The following is a 22,853-nucleotide window of genomic DNA, read 5'->3' on the forward strand; positions in this document are numbered from 1 at the left end:
CACAGTTCATAGGCTACTTTGACCAAACTCAGAGAAACAAGAACCCAGACTCATCTGTGTGTCCAGGTCTGCTCTCTCCTCCTCCTCCTCCTCCTTCTCCTCCTCGTTCTCCTCCTTCTCCTCCCAACGCCTTCCACCAACTCGTGCGCTGCTCTCATCTGTCCGTGGGGACCCCAGCATCTGGTGAAATTTAGCCCCCCTACCCTTGCTTATCACTCTCTGTTCAAGTAGAGTCACAACCTCAGGGACCTCATGATCTTTCTGGAAAATACAAGTAATCACACCACTGATGAAAAGTGGGAAGGTGTCTCTAAGCGTTGTTTGAGTCCAAACTGGTTGACATGAGGCTGAAAAATTCCTCACGAGACTCCGTCACACCCTCCAAGTCTCGGGGAGCATTGCGAAGGAGGTGATGTGAGACGTAAGGGCCAAAGGATGGGGAGGAGGGCTTTGGGATGCTGTCCCCCAGACACAAAGTGGCCCTTGCATTCATGACTCCACAGTGGCTGTCCCTATCTACACAAGACCTGCACATCGGGAGGGCAAAAAAAAAAAAGAGGAAGAAGAAAGAAATGATGACATAAATGGAAGAGGAACGTGTTGGAAAGAAGGGGTGCAGTGGAAGGAGTAGGGGAGCGGGTTAAGTGAGGGCGGGGTTAAGTGAGGGTGGAAGGAGGGATTATGATCAAGGTACATTGTGGATGTATTTGGAGGTTGTCAATTTAAAAATAGTTAAAAGTTCATCACGAGAGCTGATCACTGATACCCACCATTCAGACCTAAGCTGCACCCCGAAGGAAGCCAGACACCGTGGCAGAAACACTCATCTACCCTAACCTTCGCGGGATGTCATCACCCCGGAAGAGGTGCCTTTGGGGCACACTGACCCACCTGGGCGGCGAGTTTGTAGTTCTTCTGTACGAGTTCGTCGTTGTCTCGGGTCCCGTGGGCGATGGCGTTGTGCACCTTGAGCACGCAGGCGTGGCCCGGCTGGAAGACGGGCAGGAGGCCCCGCATCACCGTGCTGCGGAAGGCTCTGCGGTGCACCCCCTCCCCGAAGTGCAGCTCCTCGGTGGCGATCTGGCCCCGCAGGCGGCCCCCGAAGTAGCTGTCGTTGAGGAAGTCCTCTCTGAGGATGAGCTGACTGAACTCAATCTCTTCACACCCTGGAAGGTAACAGGCTTTGGTTAGACGGAGTGTCCCTGGGCGGGTCCTCAGTCAACCAGCGCGTCTGGACAGGGCTAAGGAGCGGTCCACTCTCAACAGAGAAGCAGCTGGAGGACATGGGCGGCGGCTAGTTCAGGCTCCAGTCAGTCACATGCGAGAGAACGTGGGTACGAACAAAGCCGGGGAGAGCAGGACCAGAATTTTACCTATCTGGAAAACGAAACAGCCATGCAGAATATCTGAGACGCATCTACAAGATGATGGGAGAAGTGCAGAGAAGGGAGAATGGCAGACCTGAGCCCATAGAGCGGGGGCAGTCTTTTCTCATTACTGATCGCCCAAGAGCTGCTTTTCCAGTGATTGCCCCTTTTGTAATGTGACAGTAAAAGGATGCATACATTTACCCATCCATGTACCATATGTTCATCAGTACTGATACACAGAAGAGAAAGACGTTTATATATACACGTGTGTGTGTGTGTGTGTGTGTGTGTGTGTGTGTGTCTGTGTGTGTGTCTGTGTGTGTAGTAGGTAGGAAAGGTGAAAAAATGTCAAAGGGGGTTGGGGAGATGGCTCAGCACTTAAAGGCACTTGCTTGCAAAGACTGCTGGCCTGGGTTTGATTCCCCAGTACCCACATAAGGTCAGATGCACAAAGTGGCTTGTGCATCTGCAATTCATTTGCAGAGGCAAAAGGTCCTGGCACAACCACACACACACACACACACATTCTCTCTCTCTTTCTCTCTCTCTCTCTCTCTCTCTCTCTCTCTTAATCTCTTTCTCTCTCTCTGTCTTAAGTTAAAAAAATAATAAGCTAAGTCCTTTTTTTAAAAAAAGCCAAGATATTCTGAAGATATTGCATAGTGGTTAAGGCACTTGCCTGCAAAGCCAAAGGACCCAAGTTCAACTCTCCAGTACCCACGTAAGCCATATGCACAAGTTGATGCATGTGTTTGGAGTTTGTTAGCAGTGGCTAAAGGTCCTGGCACACCCATTATCTCTCTCTATATATATCTGCCTCTTTCTCTATCTCAGATAAATAAATATTTTTAAAAGTCAAAAGAATTGCTTTTGAAGAGAAAATTTTAGAAAACAGAATCATTTGGGCGCTTTGTCTTTCTGAGTTTCCTGGCAGTTGCCACTGAGAGTTGACACGTGACACTGATGGCCATGGATTCATCAGGAGGCTGCTTTAGACCACAGATGGACAAAGCAGACCTACCTGTTAGATGAAGAAAATAGCTTTTCATGAAACAAGATTGTTCAGATTTTTAAAAACACCTTCCATGCCTCCAAGCTGATGAAAACTGGCATTCTTCTGAATATTTACAAGAAGAAATAAGTCATGGGTCATGTGAAGAACCCCACTTCAGATTCTATACAGAAATATCTTTCTTCATAGCGTACTTTCAAACCACAGCTTCTGGAGTGTACTAGCTGTTAACCCTGTGACGCGACTAAGCTATTCTTAGGAGTACCGGTTAGCCTTGACAAGACAGACAGCTGGGGGCCTTCTAACTAGATAAACTGGGTGAAGAGGTAGAAGGTGCCAGAAAGAAGAGACACTCCAAGAGTTTTAGCAGAGGTCAGCAGAATGTGTATCATTAAAAAAAAATATTTTTTTAGGGCTGGAGAGATGGCTTAGTAGCTAAGGAGCTTGCCTGCAAAGCCAAAGAACCCAGGTTCAATTCCCCAGGACCCATGTAAGCCAGATGCACAAGGTGGTGCATGCATCTAGAATGGTGTGCCCGTTCTCTCCCTCTCTCTCTCTCTCTCTCTCTCCTGTATCTGCCTCTTTCTATGTCTCTGTCAAAATTAAATGAAAATTTAAAAAACAGATTTAAACCAGGCGTGGTGGCACACGCCTTTAATCCCAGCACTTGGGAGGCAGAGGTACAAGAGAGAGAGAGAGAGAGAGAGAGAGAGAGAGAGAGAGAGAGAATGAGCATGCCAGGGCCTCCCGCCACTACAAAGGAACTCCAGACATATGCACTACCTTGTGCATCTGTCTTTACATGGATACTAGGGAATCAGACTCTTAGGCTTTACAATCAAGCACCCTAACTGCTAAGCCATCTCTCCAGCCCCAAGAATGTGTATCCTTAGTAGCATGAGAAGACCAAAGCTCTTCATCAGGGCTCTTTGCTACCCCTGCAGATACCAACCATGTGGCTATTCATGGCCCCTAGTGCCAACAACTGCTGTGAGGTGGAGCGAAGCAATCCACCAGTACATTCATAAAATGCAACAGCGTCATGGACATGGGCTAGCTTGGTTTCATTTGGCCCATCATTCATTTGGACTTTTTCTCACGAATTTGGTTTCATAGGTTGTTAATGAAAGACTTGTGTAAGATGTGATTTGTTCCTCATATAAAGAATTAAATGAGCAAAATGTCTAGTGCATGATTCTACCAAGTCAAAGCATGTGACTGAAAGTAAAATATCCAGTCTCTTCATCTGAAGGTGTAGGATGAGGCGTGTCTGCCCTTCCCTGCCCATCACTGAAGCTGGTACCATCTTCCCAGCACAGTGGAGGGGAGATGTGTTCAAGGTCCACACCCAGACTCTTGGGAGCATCACTGGACTCGAGCAGCGGCCCCATCTTCACCTCATCCATGCTGAAATCTCATCCCTGGCTGGTAAAAAGCCCGAGACGTGAGTTTATGCAAACCTAAGTGAATGAAGTCTGAACAAGCACCTGGGCTGTGACTGTCAACCAGTGCAAAGAAATGGTGAAACAGAGTCCTTCCCAGCATGGCTTTGCTTTGTGACCTTTCAGAAGGAAGGGGATTCTTCTGTCTAGTTTAGCCTGGGATGTGGAACGGAAGTTAGGGAAAACAAGCAGGGGTTGCTATCCTAATATCTGACAAGGTAGACTTTAGTCCAACATTAGTCAAGAAAGATAAGGAAGGTCACTTTATATTGATTAAGGGCACACTCCAACAGGAGGACATTACAATTCTCAACATATATGCACCCAACATGGGGGCTCCCAAACTCATCAAACAAACACTATTAGAACTAAGGTCACAGATAACACCAAACACAGTGGTGGTAGGTGACTTTAACACCCCACTCTCGTCAATTGACAGGTCATCCCAGGAAAAAATAAAGAGAGAGGCATTTGGACTAAATGAGGTCATAGAAGGAATGGACCTAACAGATATATACAGGACATTTCATACAAATGCTGCAGAATATACATTCTTTTCAGCAGCACATGGAACATTCTCTAAAATAGACCATATATTAGGACACAAAGCAAATCTTAACAAATTCAGGAAAATTGAAATAATTCCTTGCATTCTATCTGACCACAATGGAATTAAACTACAAATCAGTAGCAAGAAAGGCTATAGAGCATACACAAAATCATGGAAACTAAACAATACAATACTAAGTGATGAATGGGTCAATGAAGAAATCAAGAAGGAAATCAAAAAATTTATAGAGTCAAACGATAATGAGAACACAACATATCAAAATCTCTGGGACACAATGAAGGCAGTTCTAACAGGTAAATTTATAGCCTTAAGTGCATATATTAAGAAATTAGAAAGGTTGCAAGTAAATGACCTAATGCTTCACCTTAAAGCCTTGGAAAAAGAAGAACAAGGCAAACCAAAAATCAGTAGATGGGAAGAAATAATAAAGATTAGGGCAGAAATTAATGAAATAGAAACAAAAAAAAAAATTCCAAAGAATTAATGAAACAAAGAGTTGGTTCTTTGAAAGGATAAACAAAATTGATAAACCCTTAGCAAATCTGACCAAAAGAAAGAGAGAAGAGACACAAATTAATAAAATCAGAGATGAAAAAAGTAACATCACAACAGATTCCAGAGAAATTCAAAAAATCATAGGGACATACGATAAAAGCATATACTCCACGAAGTATGAAAATCTGAAAGAAATGGATGATTTCCTTGATTTATATGACCTACCTAAATTAAATCAAAATGAGATTAATCACTTAAATAGACCTATAACAAACATGGAGATCCGAACAGTTATCAATAATCTCCCAAATAAATAAAATATATTTTTAAAATATCAATAGGGCTGGACAGATGGCTTAGTAGTTAAGGTGCTTGGCTGCAAAACCAAAGGACCCAGGTTTGATTCCCTAGGACCCATGTAAGCCAAATGCACAAGGTAGTGCATGTATCTGGAGTTCTTTAAAAGAAATGAAAAAAATAAAATAAAATAAAGTTGATCAAGGGTGCTACGGCGTGTCAGTTACGAAGCATGAGGGTGAGGGGACAGCAGTGACGTGCAGAGCCTGCTTGCTCTCGCGGGCATTTTTTCCAAGTTCTAGATGTGTGACCACATGGTTATATATTGGCGATGTTGAGAAATTTATATCAGAGAAGCTGTAACACGGTACACACAAGAGCCTTTCTAGTCCGTAGCCCACGAGGCAGAGGAGGGTGCGCAAAGGTTAGGTGAGCAATTTTTCCCTCAGGGGGAAAGATGGCAAACAAGGTTTCTTTGATGGTGTGGGAGCTGCAGGAGGGTTCTGAAGGCTGTGACGACACCAAAGGTGTTCAAAGAAAGCACACGCAGCCATCTTTCATTTTCCCTAAGGTGTAACCAAGCAGGCCACCGTCCAGACACTTGCTTTCTCTGCTCAGCTGGTCAAATGGGAAAGGAAATGGAAGAAATGGAACATGCTGTGTGGAGTATGAGGCTGGAAAACCCCATGCAAGCAAACGCAGAAGTGAGTCTGATGCCTGAAAGAGCCAAGTTTCACACCCCTCCCCCCACACCCTACTCCTAACAGCTACATGGCCACAATCGGTCTAACCATTTCCATGGATGATACACTTTGGGGTGTCCGTAACCTGCTCAATTTACAACAGGGGAGAATGGCTCAAGTCATCACTCACTTCCTATCCGCCCCTACTGGATGGGAAAAGTGCCCTGAATGGAGCCCACTTCCTGTGGCAGGTCAGCTCACATCCACTTACCTTTACTGTCCATATGTCTTGAAAGCCCTTTGAGAACTGAAAGGGAACAGAGAAGAGACGGGTGTCGGTGTGGGCAGCCACCTAAGCCGCAGGGCCGGGGCTCACACATGCAGTGGGAAGCCGGTTTACCTTCAGCGGTGAGGTTAAACTCAGCGGTGACCTTCCCGTAACTGTTGGCGATGTCGCAGTAATAGAGGCCCTGGTCCTTCTGACCAGCTTGCATGATGGCCAAGGAAACACTGGAGTTGTCCCCTGCGCTGCAATAGGGGACATTAACATCCACAGGCTTCGTCATACTAAAGTCCTCATGTTCTGAAGGAGAGAGAAGCTAAAGTCTTCCTGCCTTTGTGCTGTTATCCACTGAGGATGGGTAACAGGCGAGATGCCCCAACCCGGTGTTTAAATCATGCTTTTATACAAAGAGGAGGGCCATTGTGCCCACACCTAACACCCTCACCCCAGCATGTAACAAAAGGTACAGCCGGGCATGGTGGCACATGCCTTGAGTCCCAGCACCTGGCAGGCAGAGGTAGGAGGATCACCGATAAGTTTGAGACCACCCTGAGACTACCTAGTGAATTCCAGGTCAGCCTGGGCTAGAGTGAGACCCTACCTCAAAAAAAAAAGGAGGGCTGGAGAGATGACTTAGCTGTTAAGTGCTTGCCTGTGAAGGCTAAGGACCCCTGTTCGAGGCTCGATTCCCTAGGACCCACGTTAGCCAGATGCACAAGGGGGCGCACGTGTCTGGAGCTCGTCTGCAGTGGCTGGAGGCCCTGGCGCACCCATTCTCTCTCTATCCATCTGCTTCTTTCTTTCCCTCTCGCTCTCTCTCTCTCTCTCTCTCTCTCTCTCTCTCTCTCTCTGTCACTCTCAAATAAATAAATAAAAACGAACCAAAAAATAAAAAGAGACATACAGGAATATTCTAGAGAGTTCATTCCCGTCAGTAGATCCAAGAAGCAGAATCGTAGCTCTAGGAGCTGTCATTACCATAGCTCAGGATCCACCTTGATTGTGTTACCCATCCAGGTACCCTGTGTTTGAGGGAGATCTGATCGTCCCAAACTGCAATCCAAACACAGACACAATAAGCACCTCTTCACTTTACATCGCTGGGGAGCCCCTTAGTGTGTGGTTTTTAATGAGGGTCTTTCGAGGCCTTGGACTCCAGAGCCCAAGCAATCCTCCCACCTCGCTGTCTACACCAGCGTGCTTGGCTTTTCAGGGCCCTTTTCTTTTTTTAAAAAAATTATTTATTTGAGAACAACAGAGAGAGAAATAGGCCGATATAGAGAGAGAGAGAGAGAATGGGCACGCCAGGGCCTCCAGCCACTGCAGACGAACTCCAGACACGTGTGCCCCCTTGTGCATCTGGCTAACGTGGGTCCTGGGGAATCGAGCCTCGAACCGGGTTCCTCAGGCTTCACAGGCAAGAGCTTAACTGCTAAGCCATCTCTCCAGCCCTTCAGGGTCCTTTTCAAGAGCATACTCCCTATTGAATATGTCTATCCCTCCTTCCATCCATTCAATGTCACCAAATCTGGACTTTGTGCTATGAACACAGACTGGTGGGTAAAGATGACTGGGACAGTGACAATGACGATGAGGACAGCTGATTGGCTGCACTCAGTAGGCCTCAGGCAAATACTAAGTGACCTGAAGGTCTACTTCATGTCACCCTCAGAACAACCTAGTGAGAAAACAACAATTACTGTTCTCCGTTCAGAGATAAGGAAACTAAAACCCTGAGAAATGTAAGCAAATGACCTCATGGAGGTGCTAGCTGGAGTGAGTTCTGGTTCCTACCTCCAAGCCAGGGACAGAATTGCAGTTATCACTTGAAAACATATCAAGCAAAACCTTACTTTGCAGCAAAAATGTATTCAAATACGATTCTAGTTGCATTCTGCACAACAGGTTTTAGTTCTACACCGAGGTGGCATGTGTCTGGATGTGATGTACATTTCAGCTTAAACCTTTGCTTTTCTGAATTGTACATTCAAAAAAAAAATGTTCATTACTGTCTGCTTAGTTTTTTCAATAGACCTCAAGCCTTTGACACATGCGTCTTCAGGAAGGTGCCACCGGTTTAAGATGAGCTCTGCTAAACACTTTGTCCACTGAACATATCCCGATGGATGGACCAGTAGACGGGACCAGGCCCACTCTCCACCTCAGAAGAGGCGAGCTGCTGGGAGAGCAGAGGGGGGCTGAGCGAGTCTGAGGGCGGTGACAGCCTTCTCCAGGGATCTGGAGACCAGCAGTATTGTCATAAAAAGGAGCAGTCAAAGCAGGGTGTGGTGGCACACACCTTTAATCCCAGCACTCAGGAGGCAGAGGTTAGAGGATCGCTGAGAGTTCAAGGCCACCTGAGACTACAGAGTGAACTCCAGGTCAGCCTGAGCCAGAGTGAGACCCTACCTTGAAAAACAAAGCAAAACACAAAAAAAAGGAATGGTCAAAATCCCCCTAAAAGACTGCGACTTAGAGGAAAAACTGTCCCATGAGCATCTTCTTTGTAGCCCAGCAATGCTCTGACTTGTGTGTGCCTGTTCACATGCACAGGTACACGTGTGTGTGCACGTGAGGCCAGAGGACAGCCTTAGGTGTCATTCCTTACTGTCCATCTTTGGTTTTTTTTACATGGGGTCTCTCACTGACTCGGAGTTTGTCAGGTAGGATAGGACCAGCTGTCCAGGAGGCCTCAGGGGTGCACCTGTTTCCACTCTGCAGTGCTGGGCTTACAAGCACACATCACCACCATGGGTTCTGAGACTTGAACTCAGGGCCTCATGCTTGGGAGGTCAGCTCTTTACTAACTGAGCTATCTCCCCAACCCCTAATTCTCTGAATTTTGATCCAGATTCAGGAAGATCCCATCTGTATTGCTGTCCCTGGCCCCCTGCTCCTCTCTTGGAGGAAAGATTGGGGAGTCAAAGGAACTACATTCCAAGATTAAGGCCTACCTCAGACCCATCTCAGCTCCCGCTTCCTGTGTGCGAACTCACAAGGTCATCTGTTGGCTATGTCATGAGAAGCAACTGGCACCAGGCACGTGAGCCTCGAGCAGAAGGCCTCACCATGTAAATGGTCACGTGCAGGGAAGTAGTAGTGTTGCTGGGCTTTCCCCGTGAGACAAAGGCCCTCCCTCGTGAGGTCCCACGGCATGCTCAGTAGTGTGTGCTCAGTAGTGGGGAAGTTGGTGATGGGGTAGAGAGGCCCAGCCCTTGCCCTGGAGGGATTTCTAGTTTGGGGGGAGATGGACTAACAGAAAAAGGCAACGTCACCATGGAAAGTGAAGGAGAGAACTCACTTTCCCACCGTATTGCCTGGTAAGGAGTGATTCTTTAGCGCACCATAGCCAAATACAGGCAGGGCAAAACAGGGGGTACCAGGCTATGGAGGCAAATGCAAGAGGCCCCACAGCAAATAGCACTGCCAAGTACAAAGCTGGCTGGCGGAAGAGGTACCCAACCTAGAGACGACTCTGAGTGAGCCCTTCGCCCATCCCCAGTTCCAAGAAGCCAAAGGCACTTGATGGCACCACTGCCTGCTGCCGAGCATCCCGCTGGGCTGAGCAGTCCTCAGCTCTTGCCCCGTGGTCATCCAGTGGGAACATGCCATCAGCACCCAGCTCCTCCCTGGATGGTTCTGAGCAGCACTGAGTGACCTGTACTCCAAGACCTTGCTCAGCTGGGCCACTTCATGTGGACAGTGACTCTTTCAAATGCCCATGGGCACACTGGAGTGCCTATTTTCCTATCGTGAAGAGTGAATTCCTGGTGGCCAAGAAGGTCCTGAGGTCCAGGTATCCCTGGAAGGTACCAACTTGTGAGGTTAGTCACCTCACTGCCACGCGAGTCCATGATACCTGACCCTGTGCTTTCCTCTTTGGTCTCCTCTGAGTCTAGTACTTGTGCCTTGACCACAAGAGTGTCCTGACCCTTAACTACCAAATGTAGCCTTTTAAGGAAAGAATCTAGAAACTTGGGACAGGAGCAAGAGGGTGACTACATGTACTTGGGAGTCACCAGTTAATAGGCTCACCGAAGGGTGACCTTGCTCATAGGAGCAGGGATCCGTTATTTAAACAGGACTTGTTCTGCGGGGGGGGCAGTGGGAGATGTTTATGATCCTGGGATGCTGGAGCAGGAGGATCGTGAACTTGAGTCTAGTCTGGGCAGCTCATGAGGCTCCACCTCAAAAACAGAACAACAGAACAATCAGCCATGCAGCCACCTTGAAGCTCAAAGCTAACATGAAGTTTTCTGCTTATAGGAAAGACAGGCCCCAGAGTTTAAAACCAAGGAACAGTAGCTGGGTTTATATCTATTTGAAATTTACCTCTACCAAATTGGCTCTATGCATCTCTATTCTTCAAATGCCCATTTGAACACTTTAACCATCTTACTGACCCCCTCGCTATTTGGGTTTAAAAAGTCTTTGCTACTTTCTCATATGACATTTGAGAGATTGCGAGGTTTTGAAAATTATCCTTTGACAAGTGCTATGGTTTAGATGGTGAGCGTCCCTCCAAAGGTGGATGCCTTAAAGATTGGTCCCAGATGGTACTACTGGGACCTTGTGGAGGTGAAGCCTAGAGGGAAAGCCTTAGATTACATTGGGGGGCATTCCTTTGAGGGGGATTGTGGGATCCTAGCTCTTCCCCTCTCTTGTACTTTCTGGCTGTAAGATAAGCAATTTGAGGCCCAAAGCAATGGATCGGACCAATCTTAGGTCAGGCCCTCCAAAACTGTGAGTCCAAATAAACCCTTCTTATGAGTTTACTGTCCCCAGTTATTTGGCTAGCAAGACAGAAAGCTGACTAAACTATTTCAGAGAGTGGCTTGCAAACTAAAACACTCACCCAGAGGTAGGGAGGGAGAGAAATTAACTAGCAGTTGAAAACCTAGTAAAATAATGCACATGATGCACATGTCAATGGACAAAGGCATTATGACCCCCCAACTTCCTCAAACGTCAGTGAGAAGAAAGAAATTAATCCAACTAATCCATTGGCAAAAAGAATGAATGAATGAAGCAAAATAGCACCGAGAAAGAATCTCAAGGCCATAAGTGCTTACTAAAGACCCGTGCTCCCTACAGTGAGGCTAGACTTTTGTAAACACCTCTCAAATGGAAAAAGCTGGAAAATTCAAGCATCCAAGTTCAGAACAAGACTAGTGAATTAAGAAACACTGAAAACACTGCTTAGTTGTTTGTGTCTGACAGCTTCAGAGAATAAGTCAATGAGTAATTAGTACTTTTTATATAAAGCTTTAGGGAACTTCAATCTGAAAAAAGTCAAGACTCTCAACTAAGTAATGGTTTTCTATCAAGCACACCCATTTGGGCTTTCAGAAGTGTTAATAGAAATAAAACCATAAAGCTAGAAAACTCTATCTCATGTCTTCCATAGTTGCATTTGAGAAGCAAAAACAAAAAGACACATGTTCCAAGTAGATGCATTTGATCAGATTACATAGAAATGCTTGGATTATTTTTTTTAACCTTTTCAGTCTACTTGCAATGAGATTAAAGTGCTAGGAATACCTCTCAGGACTCAGGGAGCTAAACTGTGGCCTCTCTGGGCAAAACTAAGGCTTCTAGAAGTTGTCTGAATGGTGCTGGCCCATGAATTTGTTTCTAGAGCAGAGCTTCAGCAGTCCGCTCGGGAGCTTTCCTCCCAGGACTGCGTTGCAGACAGCTGAGCCACCCAGTCCCACATGAGTGATCTTGATGCTCACTCTCCACCCCCCGACTCCTCCCACATCCTAGGTACCCAGAAAGGAGCTGGCCATCTTATCTGAATGACGGTCACTTGTCACCCTCAAAAACTGTCACTTTTCCATAATCTCATGGATGATTCTGTCCTATTGTTCAATTTGTTAGCTTTTCTTGGCTGTTGTCAGATTCTCCAGTATTTATGAAACAGAAAACACAAGCAATTCACAGATCGACAGAAGAACAGCCTATAACCTGGGGCCCACAGAATCTCAGACTAGAATATTATTTATTCCACGTGGTACCTGGCTTTGTTTTTTGAGGCAAGGTCTCACTAACCCAAGGGTGACCTAGAACTCACTCTGTAGCCCAGGCAAGCCTTGACCTCTTGGTGATCCTCCTATGTCAGCCTCCCTAGTGCTGGGATTTAGATGTGAGCCACCGTGCCTGACTTGTTTCCTGATTTTGAGATCATACGGAGAGCACAAGAGTGGCAGAACCGGAGCAAGAGCCCACATCCATGCTCCCCACATCCTCCACCCTCCTTGCCCGGGCACCATGCTAACCGTTCTTCACTGCGGCAGACATCTGACATCAGCAACTTAAAAGGAGGCAAGGTTGATTGTGGCTCATAGTTTCAGAACTTTCAGACCATGGTCACCTGACTCCATGGTTCTGGGATTGATGGGACAAAATTTGCTCACCTACCTCATGGAAGCCGAGAGAGAGAGAGATAGAGAGAGAGAGAGAGAGAGAGAGAGAGAGAGAGAGACCAGGGACAAGAGATGCTCTTTTGTGGGAGAGAATTTCATACCCAAACCACACCCTGTGGACACCTAATCTCTGCTTCAGTTTGCCCTGCCACTTCCTTAAATCTGTGACTTTCTTTTACAACACCACTAAGAAATAGACAAGCAACCACTGTGAAAAGCAACCAGGGATAAATTCTCTACCTTCTCTGAACTTGGGCTATTGATTTTGAATCTTTTGTCCACCAAATAGTAGAGTCTTCATGAATTTCTGCAAACTGGCAGCTCAACTTTACATTCCCAGAGTGGTCAGGGGACATCTCAGCTTGGATCTTTTTCAGTAATACTGGAGCTAAAAAGAAAAAAAAAAAAACAGATTTGCAAATGAGTGCATAGAAAGATTTTCCCACTTCATTTCACTCAATTCACTGCAACCCTCCTAAGAGGCATGGATCACATCCCAACTTGTGAATGAAGCCATTGAGTGTCTGTGTCTGAGAGGAGATATGACTGGCCTTAAATTATAGGAAAATAAATAAGCCATTCTAATAGGAAACTCTTGCTTTTCAATATTTAAAATGCATGAGGCCTATAATACTCTCCATGTGAGACAGAACTCAAGAGACTTAAAAAAAAAAAAAGATGTAGAGGGTCTATCAGATTGTAGAGACCTGAGCCAAATGAGGATGCTTTTATTATTTTTTTTAATTTTTTGTTCATTATTTATTTATTTATTTGAGAGTGACAGAGAGAGAGAGAGAGAAAGAGAGAGATTGAGAACGGGCACTCCAGGGCTTCCAGCCACTGCAAACGAACTCCAGATGCGTGTGCCCCCTCGTGCATCTGGCTAACGTGGGTCCTGGGGAACCAAGCCTCAAACTGGGGTCCTTAGGCTTCATAGGCAAGCGCTTAACCACTAAGCCATCTCTCCGGCCCGCTTGTATTATTTTTAAAATATCTATTTGTGGGCTGGAGAGATGGCTTGATGGTTAAGGTGCTTGCCTGCAAAGTCTAATGACCCAAGTTCAATTCCCTAGTACCCACGTAAGCCAGATGCATAAGGTGACACATGCATCTAGAGTTCATTTACAGCAGCTAGAGACCCTGGCATGCCCATTCTGTCTCTTCTCTCTATCTCTCTCTGCTTGCAAATAAATAAATAAATAAATATTTTAAATTATTAACAAATTTAAATATCTATTTGTGTGTGTGTTGTATACAGATATGCCACACTTCTTGCCACTGCAATCAAACACCAGACAGATTTTTTTGTGTCTGGCTTTTTATGAGTACTGGAGAATCAAACCCAGGTCAGCAGGCTTTGCAAAGTAAACAAGCACCTTTAATGGCTGAGCCATCTCCCCAACTCAAGATGCTTTTAAATAATTTCCAGATGATCTTGGCCAAAATCAAAGCTGGATATTGTGGAGTAAAATAAAATCTGTGTGTTTCAAGGAACTGTAGCTAAGCCCCAAAAGTGAAAAAAATTAATTCAACAATTATTGAACGATAATTGATTACCCTCACCCCCACCACAGAAATCTTTCTAAAGATGGTCTGGTGCGTTGATGTGACATGTCATACACCAACCTCACTGACACAAAAGGCTTCCACCTGAATGAAATGAACGCCAGGAGGAAATGATTCCCGCTGGTTGTCAACATTGCCTCTCAGTTTTTCCCAGAGCTTGATGTGATGGGTAAATGTGTAATTGGTCAGACCTGCCACTAGGGGGAGCATAGACACTAGAACAAGAAGAGGACAGGCTATGCAGCCAAGAGTCTGAGCAACTCTTTAGGATGTGAGATCGCAAGAAACCTGTGTGTGTGTCTCTGTGTGTGTGTGTGTTACAACTGTAGTTACACAAAAGAATCCATCGTCACCAAAGAGTTTTATAACCCACAAGCAAGCTAAAAGCATTGACACAAAGGCTTTGTTTCCCGTGCTGCCTCACATTCCACTCGGGACATAATGGATATTTCCCATTTGTCCTGGGACCTAGCGGATACCTGGATATAGGAATGCATATTCCACATCTGTGTCCAAAAAGTGTTAAGGGGCTTTGGGGGTATCAAATCCCTCAACCAGAGAGTCGCTGAAACTGCTGCCAAAAGGATGGGAGACAAGTGCACCACGGGACGGAGAGAAACCATGAAATGGGTGCAGAACTGAATGGTGGGATCTGGGAGACATGCAGTTAGCCTCGGGCATGTTGATGTGGCAGAACAGAAGAAATGCAGCCGGTGGGCAGAGGAGCCTGGGAGAGTCGCCAGTCTTCCCGCTGTGCCCATACCAGCCAAGCGATAAGAGAGAGAGTAGAAACATCCTCTGGTGGCCATGAAGCTTCCTTCTGTTATGTGACATTTGTGTCATGTCACTGGAAGGAGGCATTAAATCCGAGCTGCTCTGGGGAGGGTGGGTGGATGTCAGGCAGTTGGACGCACAAAGTCAAGGTGTCACCAAGGATCTGAAGGAGACTCAGAGCACTGGTGGAGACCTGAGTATTACAGAGCCTAGCCCAGCACAGGAAGGAATGAGAACTTCTTAGTCTGGGGTCTTCCCCTCATGGGCGTTTATTTTAAAAATAATGAAATGGCTGCAGCATACCCTGGGAAAACAAAGCTAAAACACTCTGGTTGCTCACTGGTGAAGGAGAGCCTTAAAAATATTGGTACTGATAGAAACCCACAAAAGATGATTGATGAGAGGGTAATCTGTTAAAAGGTAGGCTGTGGTCAAGGGCAGATCTTACAAGTGCTGCCAAAACAAATAGTTAAGTGCCAGAAAAAGAGTCATTTTTTTTTCCTGTCACCAAGCCTCATCTACGTGCTGATTCACATGCCTCGGTGCTTATTAAGGGGCTATGGCTCTAGTTATCACAGGCAATTCAGGTCACCATATAAACCAGCCAGTCCTTAGTAAGTTAATGGCCAGGAAATCAACTGCTGAGTCAGGCTTTCTCAGTGGAGAGGCCTGGAGCTGGTCAGCTGAGGCACGGAGCTAGGAACTAGAGGAGTGAGGCCAGTGTTGCAAGCTGCTGTTTTCTCTTTCTTTTTTAAAACTTTTTTTTTTTAAATTTTTAATAGGAAAGAGAGCAGGCATGGGCATGCCAGGACTTTCTGCCACTGCACATGAACTCTAAACATATGTGCCTCTGGTTTTACGTGGGTACTGGGAATTGAACATGGGCCTTCAGATTTTGCAAACAAGTGCATTTAACCACTGAACCATCTCCCCAGCCCAAATCTGGTTTTCTATGTCTTCACACAGGAAATTCCAATACAACAGAGGAGAGGCTGGCCCAGTGGTCACCTGTGGATTATGGTTTCTTCTACATGGCCCAGGGAATCAGTCTAGCCTCAGGTCCATTCTGTAGCCTGAAGGTGTCATTTCAGAGTCTGAAGAGACAATGGCCCAGGGAGCCAATGAGGGCCTGAGCACTTGGGTCGAGAGAGATGACTCCTCCTCTGCTCAGATCAAACAGGGCCTGAGCCTTCTGCTTCAGCACCCAAGGGTCCTCGTTGGCTCCCTGGGCCATTGTCTCTTCAGACTCTGAAATGACACCTTTAGGCTACAGAATGGACCTGAGGCTAGACTGATTCCCTGGGCCATGTAGAAGAAACCATAATCCACAGGGCTTTTGAGAGGCCCACAGATTGAAGTGTGGACTAGAGAACCCAGAGGAGGAGGTCGCAAGGCAGTGGGGAGGAAGCGCTGGAAAGAAAGTTTACACCCAAAGCTGGAGGAAAGACTAAAGCCCAAATCAGCCATGTTTGGTGAAAAATCAATGATTAAAGAAGGGAATCCCCAACTATGCCAAAATACTTCTCTCCATAAATCCTGCCTAGTGATGGTCTGTTTAATTATACTAATTAGCTGCATTGATGAATGCCTCTGCTCGTCTCTTTAATGAGGTAATTAAGCAGGCAGGCATCTTAACCACGCTCCCTCTCTCTCGTCCAAACACACCAGCAGGCAGCCTTGGTGAACAGTTCTCAGATGTGCCTCTCTTGTCAGGAAACTCCGTACGAGTGCACATCTCCCGTCCCGTGTCCCTGCTAAATCAGAAACTCTGAGGCAGCGCTGGGAAATCCGAATTTTTGGTGGGGTATGTGTGCATGCACGTGCACAAGTGCACACATTTTTGTGTGGGTGCGCGTGTGTGGACAACCCTAGGTGTCATTCCGCGGGCACCACCCACCTTGTTTTGAGACAGGGTCTCTCACTGGCCTAGAGCTTGCCCAGTAGGCTAGTCTGGATGGCCAGCAAGCCCCAAGGATCTTCCTGTCTCTGCCTCTTCGGAACTGGGATTATTGGACCATGTCATCAAAGACACACATACACGCGCACACACACACACACACACACACACACACACACACACACACACACAGGCTCTGAGGATTGAGCGCTCGAGAGATGGCTCAGCGGTCAAGGTGTTTGCATGCAAAGCCTGATGGCCCAGGTTCCATTCCCAGTACCCATGTAAAGCCAGATGCTCAAAGTGGTGCCTGCTTCTGGACTTCATTTCTAGTGGCAGGAGGCCCTGGTGTACCTAGTCCCCCCTCTCTCTTTCAAACATATGGGGGGGTGTCCCCTGGGGGTTGAATTCATGTTCTCATGTTTGCACAGCAAGTATCTTACCAACAGAGCTATACCCCCAGCCTGAAATCTACATTTTAACAAGCCCTCTAGTGAGCCGGATGCCTGCTACAGAGTGAGAGCCACGCCACGGGGCCATCCATTCAAGCCATCATCGTGACCTCGCTGCCCACCTGATACGCATCTGAAGGCATATGACGACACTCAGAAGGACTCTCGTGTGGGCTTCTGCCCGGCTCTTACAATTCCAAACTTCAACAGTGACAGAAGGTGCCAGAACCTCACCTTTTCCTTCCCGCATGCAAGGCGCCTTCTTGGGCTCTCTTCTCTCTTCAGTGCAGGATAAGGATTTTTCAAGCTTGGGGATCTTTGTAAGAAGACCCGAGTTCTTCTGGACGTTTTCCTTCTCTTCCAGCCTCAGTCTCAAGGCAGCCACCTTGGACAGAACCTTCTTCTTAATGCCCTCCGCTAAATGTCCACTTCCCGAGGACTCCTGCTTCCTCCTGACCACCTCAGCCCCGTTCCCGGCCCACGGTGCCCCTAGGAGCTTGCCAGTCTGGGTGGGCACATGGCTGGGCTTCTCCCTAGTTCTCTTCGGGTTCCCCAGGATGGACCCCTTCTGACACAGGTCCTGGTGCAACTTGGGGGCTGTCTCTGACTCACGTTCTCTCGAGATGAAAACCGGCGCCAAAGTTGGGGAGCTGGATGAGCTCAGGGCCTCAGTTTCCCCAGTTAGAACCATTTTCGGTTCCTCGATGCTGTGACTTCTTAAACAGTGTGTGATGTTTCCTTCGGGAGATGAAAGCCAAGGCCAGTGTGTCTGGTCACTTGAGGTGGGCACGCAGTCCCCACACGTGTTCTCAATGGCTCCCCTTTGCTTCAACGGGGACAATACAGACTGAGGGCTTCCAGGCTCTGGCTCACCCGTGCAGGTGTGAGTGGCAGCCTTGGCAAGGGGGTGAGTCATGACCGCATGGGGACCAGGAAGAGCAGATGTGGCGAAAGGACGCTCGGCCTCCCCTGGGCTTCTGTCACTGCCACCTTGCATTTGGCTCATGCCAAAGGCACCTGGAATTCCCTGTCCCCCTTCAGCAGGATACGGGACTTGCCAAACATCAGGCTGGACCTCCGCCTTTGCTCCACCATGCTGGCCTTGCCTGGTCTCTCCTTGCTCCCTGTCTCCCTGGCCCTGGCTGGTGCTGGTTTCATCTGGACTGGCACCCGCACTGTCCTGGCGATGTGGAGCTTGCAGGATGGCAGGCCCGGCTTCTGTCGGCCCCAAGCTGGCCTCCCCGAGGCCCGGGAGTGGGGACTCTCCCCGGGGGCGCGTCCTCCCGTCCTTGTCATTGACGGGGTCAACAGAGGACTCCAGGACACCAGGGAAGTGCAGGAGCTGCTTGAGGAAAGCAGGGTGGTCCACCTTGTCCTGGTGTTCCTCCCTGACGTGACTGGCAGTGCTCATGCCCGCCTTCCCTCCCGTTGCTGATGCCCCTGGCCGGGGGTCCAGCACGTCCTCCACAGGGTCCACAGATGACCCCAGGAGTGTGGGTAGGTCCGAACACTGGGAAGGAAGGTTGTCCCAGTGGGCGTCAGTGCCTGGAGCGTCCCCTGCCCAGGAACCCCTGGCACTATCAAAAGCCGTGGCAGTGGCAGTGTCTGCAGGAGGGCCGTGGGCCCATGATGCTACTCCCGAGGGCACAGTGGCATCTGCCTTTGGGGTGTCAGACAGAGCCCAGTCCCTACCGGGGCTCATGGCACTGGCCTCTGGGCCCTCCTTGCCCTCGGATTCGGTCATTTGTCTTGGTGGCCAGATTTCACAGTCGGAAGCTTCCAGGATTATAACCTTCACCTTGTGTCCTACTTCCCAGGCCCCTAGCCCCGCGTGCGCCTCCTGCCCCCTGAGGCTCTCAGCGGCCTCCTCTTCCACTGGCGCTCCTGAGCTGAGCCCTCCTCCTTCGCTGATCTCCCCGGGCATGTCGGCGGCGGGGGACCAGCTTTCTTGGAAATCCTTTGCAGAAAGAGAAGCCTGGCAGAAGTGCTGGCTCTGCGGGGGGAGGCGGCACTCGGTTTCACTTCCTTTTTCTCGGAAGTCTCCTTGAAGACTTCCACTATCTGCCTGGTGCTCAGCCCGGTTCTTGCCCCTCGAGTCATTACCAGTCTGGAGCAGGGAATTGCTATACACGCCCTCTTCCCCCCGCAGCCGCCGGAGGATGGGGCCAGGGCCTCCTGCAACACGGGGTACCAGGCGACGCAGCTTTCTCGAAGATTCGTTTGTGGAGCCAATGAGAACATTGTGAGGAAACTGGAAATGAAGCTCACTGGGTGCCTCGTGTGGTCTCTCCCCAGCGCTGTGTACAAAGTCACTCTCAGAAATGGAAACAGCGTGGTACTTGCTTGGAGCCACATTACTGGTCACTGAAAGTGACGTGTCCTCAACGTCTCTGGTCACCGGAAGATACTCGCTGTCCGCAGTTAATGCTGTGGACAGCTCCTGTGGGAACTGACTATGACTGGCTGGGGAATCGGGGGCGTCTGGGGCACTGCTAATGGGTCTCTCATCATCCCCTTCACTAAGGGGCCCCAAAGAGCTGTCCTCAAAAGAAAGGGGCTGCGTCTCCAAAAGCCCTCCTGAGTTGAAGGGGCTCGGCCACTCTCGGCCATCCTGGACTGAGGAGGACAAGATGGGGACAGATTTCTCTCCCTCAGCTAGACGTCCCCCTACAGCACCCTCGCTGGCCTCCAGAGACACGGCCTGGGTGAAAGTTCTGGTAAGAAATGAGGACTCAGCCGAGTTCCCATGCTTGCTGCCTTCGCCTGTGGACGGTGGAGCCTCAGGACCTCGTGTGTGAGGGAGGACTGCCAACGTCTTGTCAGAAGAACATAAATCAGGCACTTTTCTGTGACCTTCTGTCAGCTCAAAGTCCATGGGGCAAATTTCTTGAAGCAAATATTTATCGACTGGTGTTCCAACAGGAGGCTCCATGGTATCATAACATGTTCCTTGGTCACTGGCTTCAAAACACTCCACCACGCATGCTGCTTCTCTGTCCCTTGACCCACTGTGCACATTTTCCAGGGCAGGGGAGGGCTCTGCGGGCTCCATGCACTGGGCGCTGATGTCCCGAGGGAGGCACGCCAAGGGCAGAGCAGGGAATGCTTTCTCATCACTGCTTTCCGGGGCTCTCTGCTCATCCACAGCTTCTGCCCAGGGACCTCCAGGCATTCTGCCTTCTCTGCCTTGCCTGTCTTCCCGCTGCGGGCCTTGAGCACAGCTTTCCAACCCCAGGTGGGCTGAGGATGCACTTTCCTTGTGGGTCTCCTTTAAGTTGGAGAAGAAATCCGTTGTGGTCCCAGCGGATGAAGATGTCTTCCCAGCCGGCATGGAGAAAGGTGACTTCTGACTGGGAGAACGACACTCCCCAGAGGTTTCCCAAATGTGCATCTATGAAGATAAAAAATGGTATTAATAAAACTGCTCCTGGGAGAGGCCACAGTAGGCCTTCTCTGGGGCTCAAGAAGGTCACTCTTGTTTTTTTTTTTGTTTTTTTGTGTGTGTGTGTGTGTGTATTATTTATTTATTTATTTGTAAGCAGAGAAAGAGAGAGAGAGAGTCAGAGAATAGGCACAATAGGACTCCAGCAGCTGCAAATGAATTCCAGACGCATGTGCCGCTTTGTGCCTCTGGATTTACATGGGCCCTGGGGAATCAAATCCAGGTCATTAGGCTTTGCAGACAAGTGCCTTAACTGCTGAGCTATCTCTCCAGCCCCCAAATCCTGGACTTTTCAATGAAGCCCTAGGCCAGGAAACCACCTTCACAAGAAATAGGAGATGAAGGACTGTCAAGGTTGCTGCAGGAAAAAAGGGAAAAGAAAGAAGGAAAGAAAGGAGTGAAGAGAACCAGAGGGAAAGGCAATGTCCCTATGGGAAGACAGAGCCTGTCACATCACTATCTAAAGGCCACGGGCTAGTGGCGACTGTTCAGGGAGTAACTATATTCTTGACTGCACTCTTGACTCTAGAACTTTCAGTCCACTGACTATTCCAAAACAAAACAAAATTAGGTCCAGCCAAGAACGGATGGTCATTCTTGCCAAGCCAGTCCATCTTTGTTTGCCCCCCAGCACTCCTGCCTCCATATGGTGGCGAAAGTATGATCCTTTGAATCAGGTGTTTGATTAAAACTGAGCTCGCATCTTCAGCCCCCTAGCGGGCAGATCCCTGCTAGAGGGGACACGTCACTGGGGGTGGGTCTGAATTCCAGCCCAGATGTGTGGAGAGAACAGTTTGAGTCCTGGCCATGCCTGTGTGCATGCTTGCTTGTTTTGGGTGTTTGCTGTGTTGTGTTTTGTTTTTTTCTCACTCCACTTGGATTTATGGAAGGGAGACAGCTTCTTCCACCACTGACAGAACTTCCCCTGGATCTGTCAGCTGAATACAGCTCTTCACCTCCTAAGCTGTGTCTGGTTGGAGGTTCATCCCAGCAGCATGGATCTGGCTATGACACTCGGGAACCCCACTCCGACATTCAGGGACAAGATGAGTGGTGCCGTTCTCCCAGCCTGTGGCAAGACAGTGCCGCAATGCTCATGCCCACGGGAGCAGCGCAGTGCCTGGGCCTACTCCATAAACCCCTTACGAACACAGGTCTCCCACCGTGAGGTCATACCTCCTGCCAGTGGGAAGTAAGAGAATGCTTCCCTGGGCCTCTCCACATGCCCACAGGCTGCTTGCTGCTCACCAGCCACTCATCTCTCATTTTCTCTTTTTAACCCACCCTTAGATTTAATCAGATTTAATTGGCATATAATACTGGGTGTGAGGCAGGTAGGGGATCATGAGGCCTCACTACTCCCTGAGGATCTATAAGAAGTTGATGGTTGCTAGGGGAGGGAAAGACATTTTCTCCATTGGGGTAGCTACTAGTCAGTTGTCCATGTTCCTATAAACCCTCACCCACAGCCTGTGAGCTAACCTGCTTCAACTCAGTGTCACCGGAAAGAAAGGAGGAAAGAGAGAAAGACAGGAAGAAAGGAGAAAGAAAGAAGGAAAGAAAGAAAGAAAGAGAGAGAGAGAGAGAGAGGGAGAGGCACTAGTTTCTAGTTAGGAAGAGGAAGGGGCTCAGTGGGAAGGGAAAAATGTCATAAAAAACATTTTTATGTATAATTAATATATGCTAATCAATCTTAAAAAGAAAAAAGACACCCTTAAAAATAGATAGCATCTATTAGAAACAAAACAAGTGCCAACTGAAGAAGAAGAAATTGAGTTGAACTCCACAGGGCCAGGACCATGTAAGCTCCTCTATTTATACTCAGGGACACGCCTGCTGTCAAAGAGAGTTCTAGCTGGGCGTGGTGGCGTACGGCTCTAACCCCAGCGCTCACGGGGGACCGAGTACCCTGGGCTACATAAACAATTCAGGATCAGCTTGGAGAAAGAGAGAGAGAGAGAGAGAGAGAGAGAGAGAGAGAGATCTAACCATAATCAATCTTTGTTCAACCCCTGGTGTTTCTACAATGAAAGATATATTTACTTCCTTTCTAAACTTTTTCCTCTTCCTCACCATATTAAGATGGAAAAAGTGAAACAACAATGATAATTACAAGGAAGTAAGAAACGAAAGCAGGGCTTCTG

General features: G+C 48.1%; 1 protein-coding gene across 1 annotated transcript in view; it reads right to left on the reverse strand.

The window, feature by feature from the left end:
* Alpk2 (alpha kinase 2) overlaps positions 1–20,639 on the reverse strand; it is a 47,872-nt gene extending 27,233 nt beyond the window's left edge. Inside the window, exons 1-5 of the mRNA XM_012947942.2 lie at positions 17,502–20,639; positions 12,819–12,966; positions 6,271–6,398; positions 6,142–6,177; positions 892–1,166 (exon numbers count right to left, since the gene is read on the reverse strand). Coding sequence (XP_012803396.2) covers positions 892–1,166; positions 6,142–6,177; positions 6,271–6,398; positions 12,819–12,966; positions 17,502–20,598 — 3,684 coding nt within the window. The 5' untranslated portion in view covers positions 20,599–20,639. The remainder of the gene's footprint in view (positions 1–891; positions 1,167–6,141; positions 6,178–6,270; positions 6,399–12,818; positions 12,967–17,501) is intronic.
* Positions 20,640–22,853: the final 2,214 nt, after the last annotated feature.

The sequence above is a fragment of the Jaculus jaculus genome, chromosome 15, assembly GCF_020740685.1.
Source record: "Jaculus jaculus isolate mJacJac1 chromosome 15, mJacJac1.mat.Y.cur, whole genome shotgun sequence".
NCBI lineage: Eukaryota > Metazoa > Chordata > Mammalia > Rodentia > Dipodidae > Jaculus > Jaculus jaculus.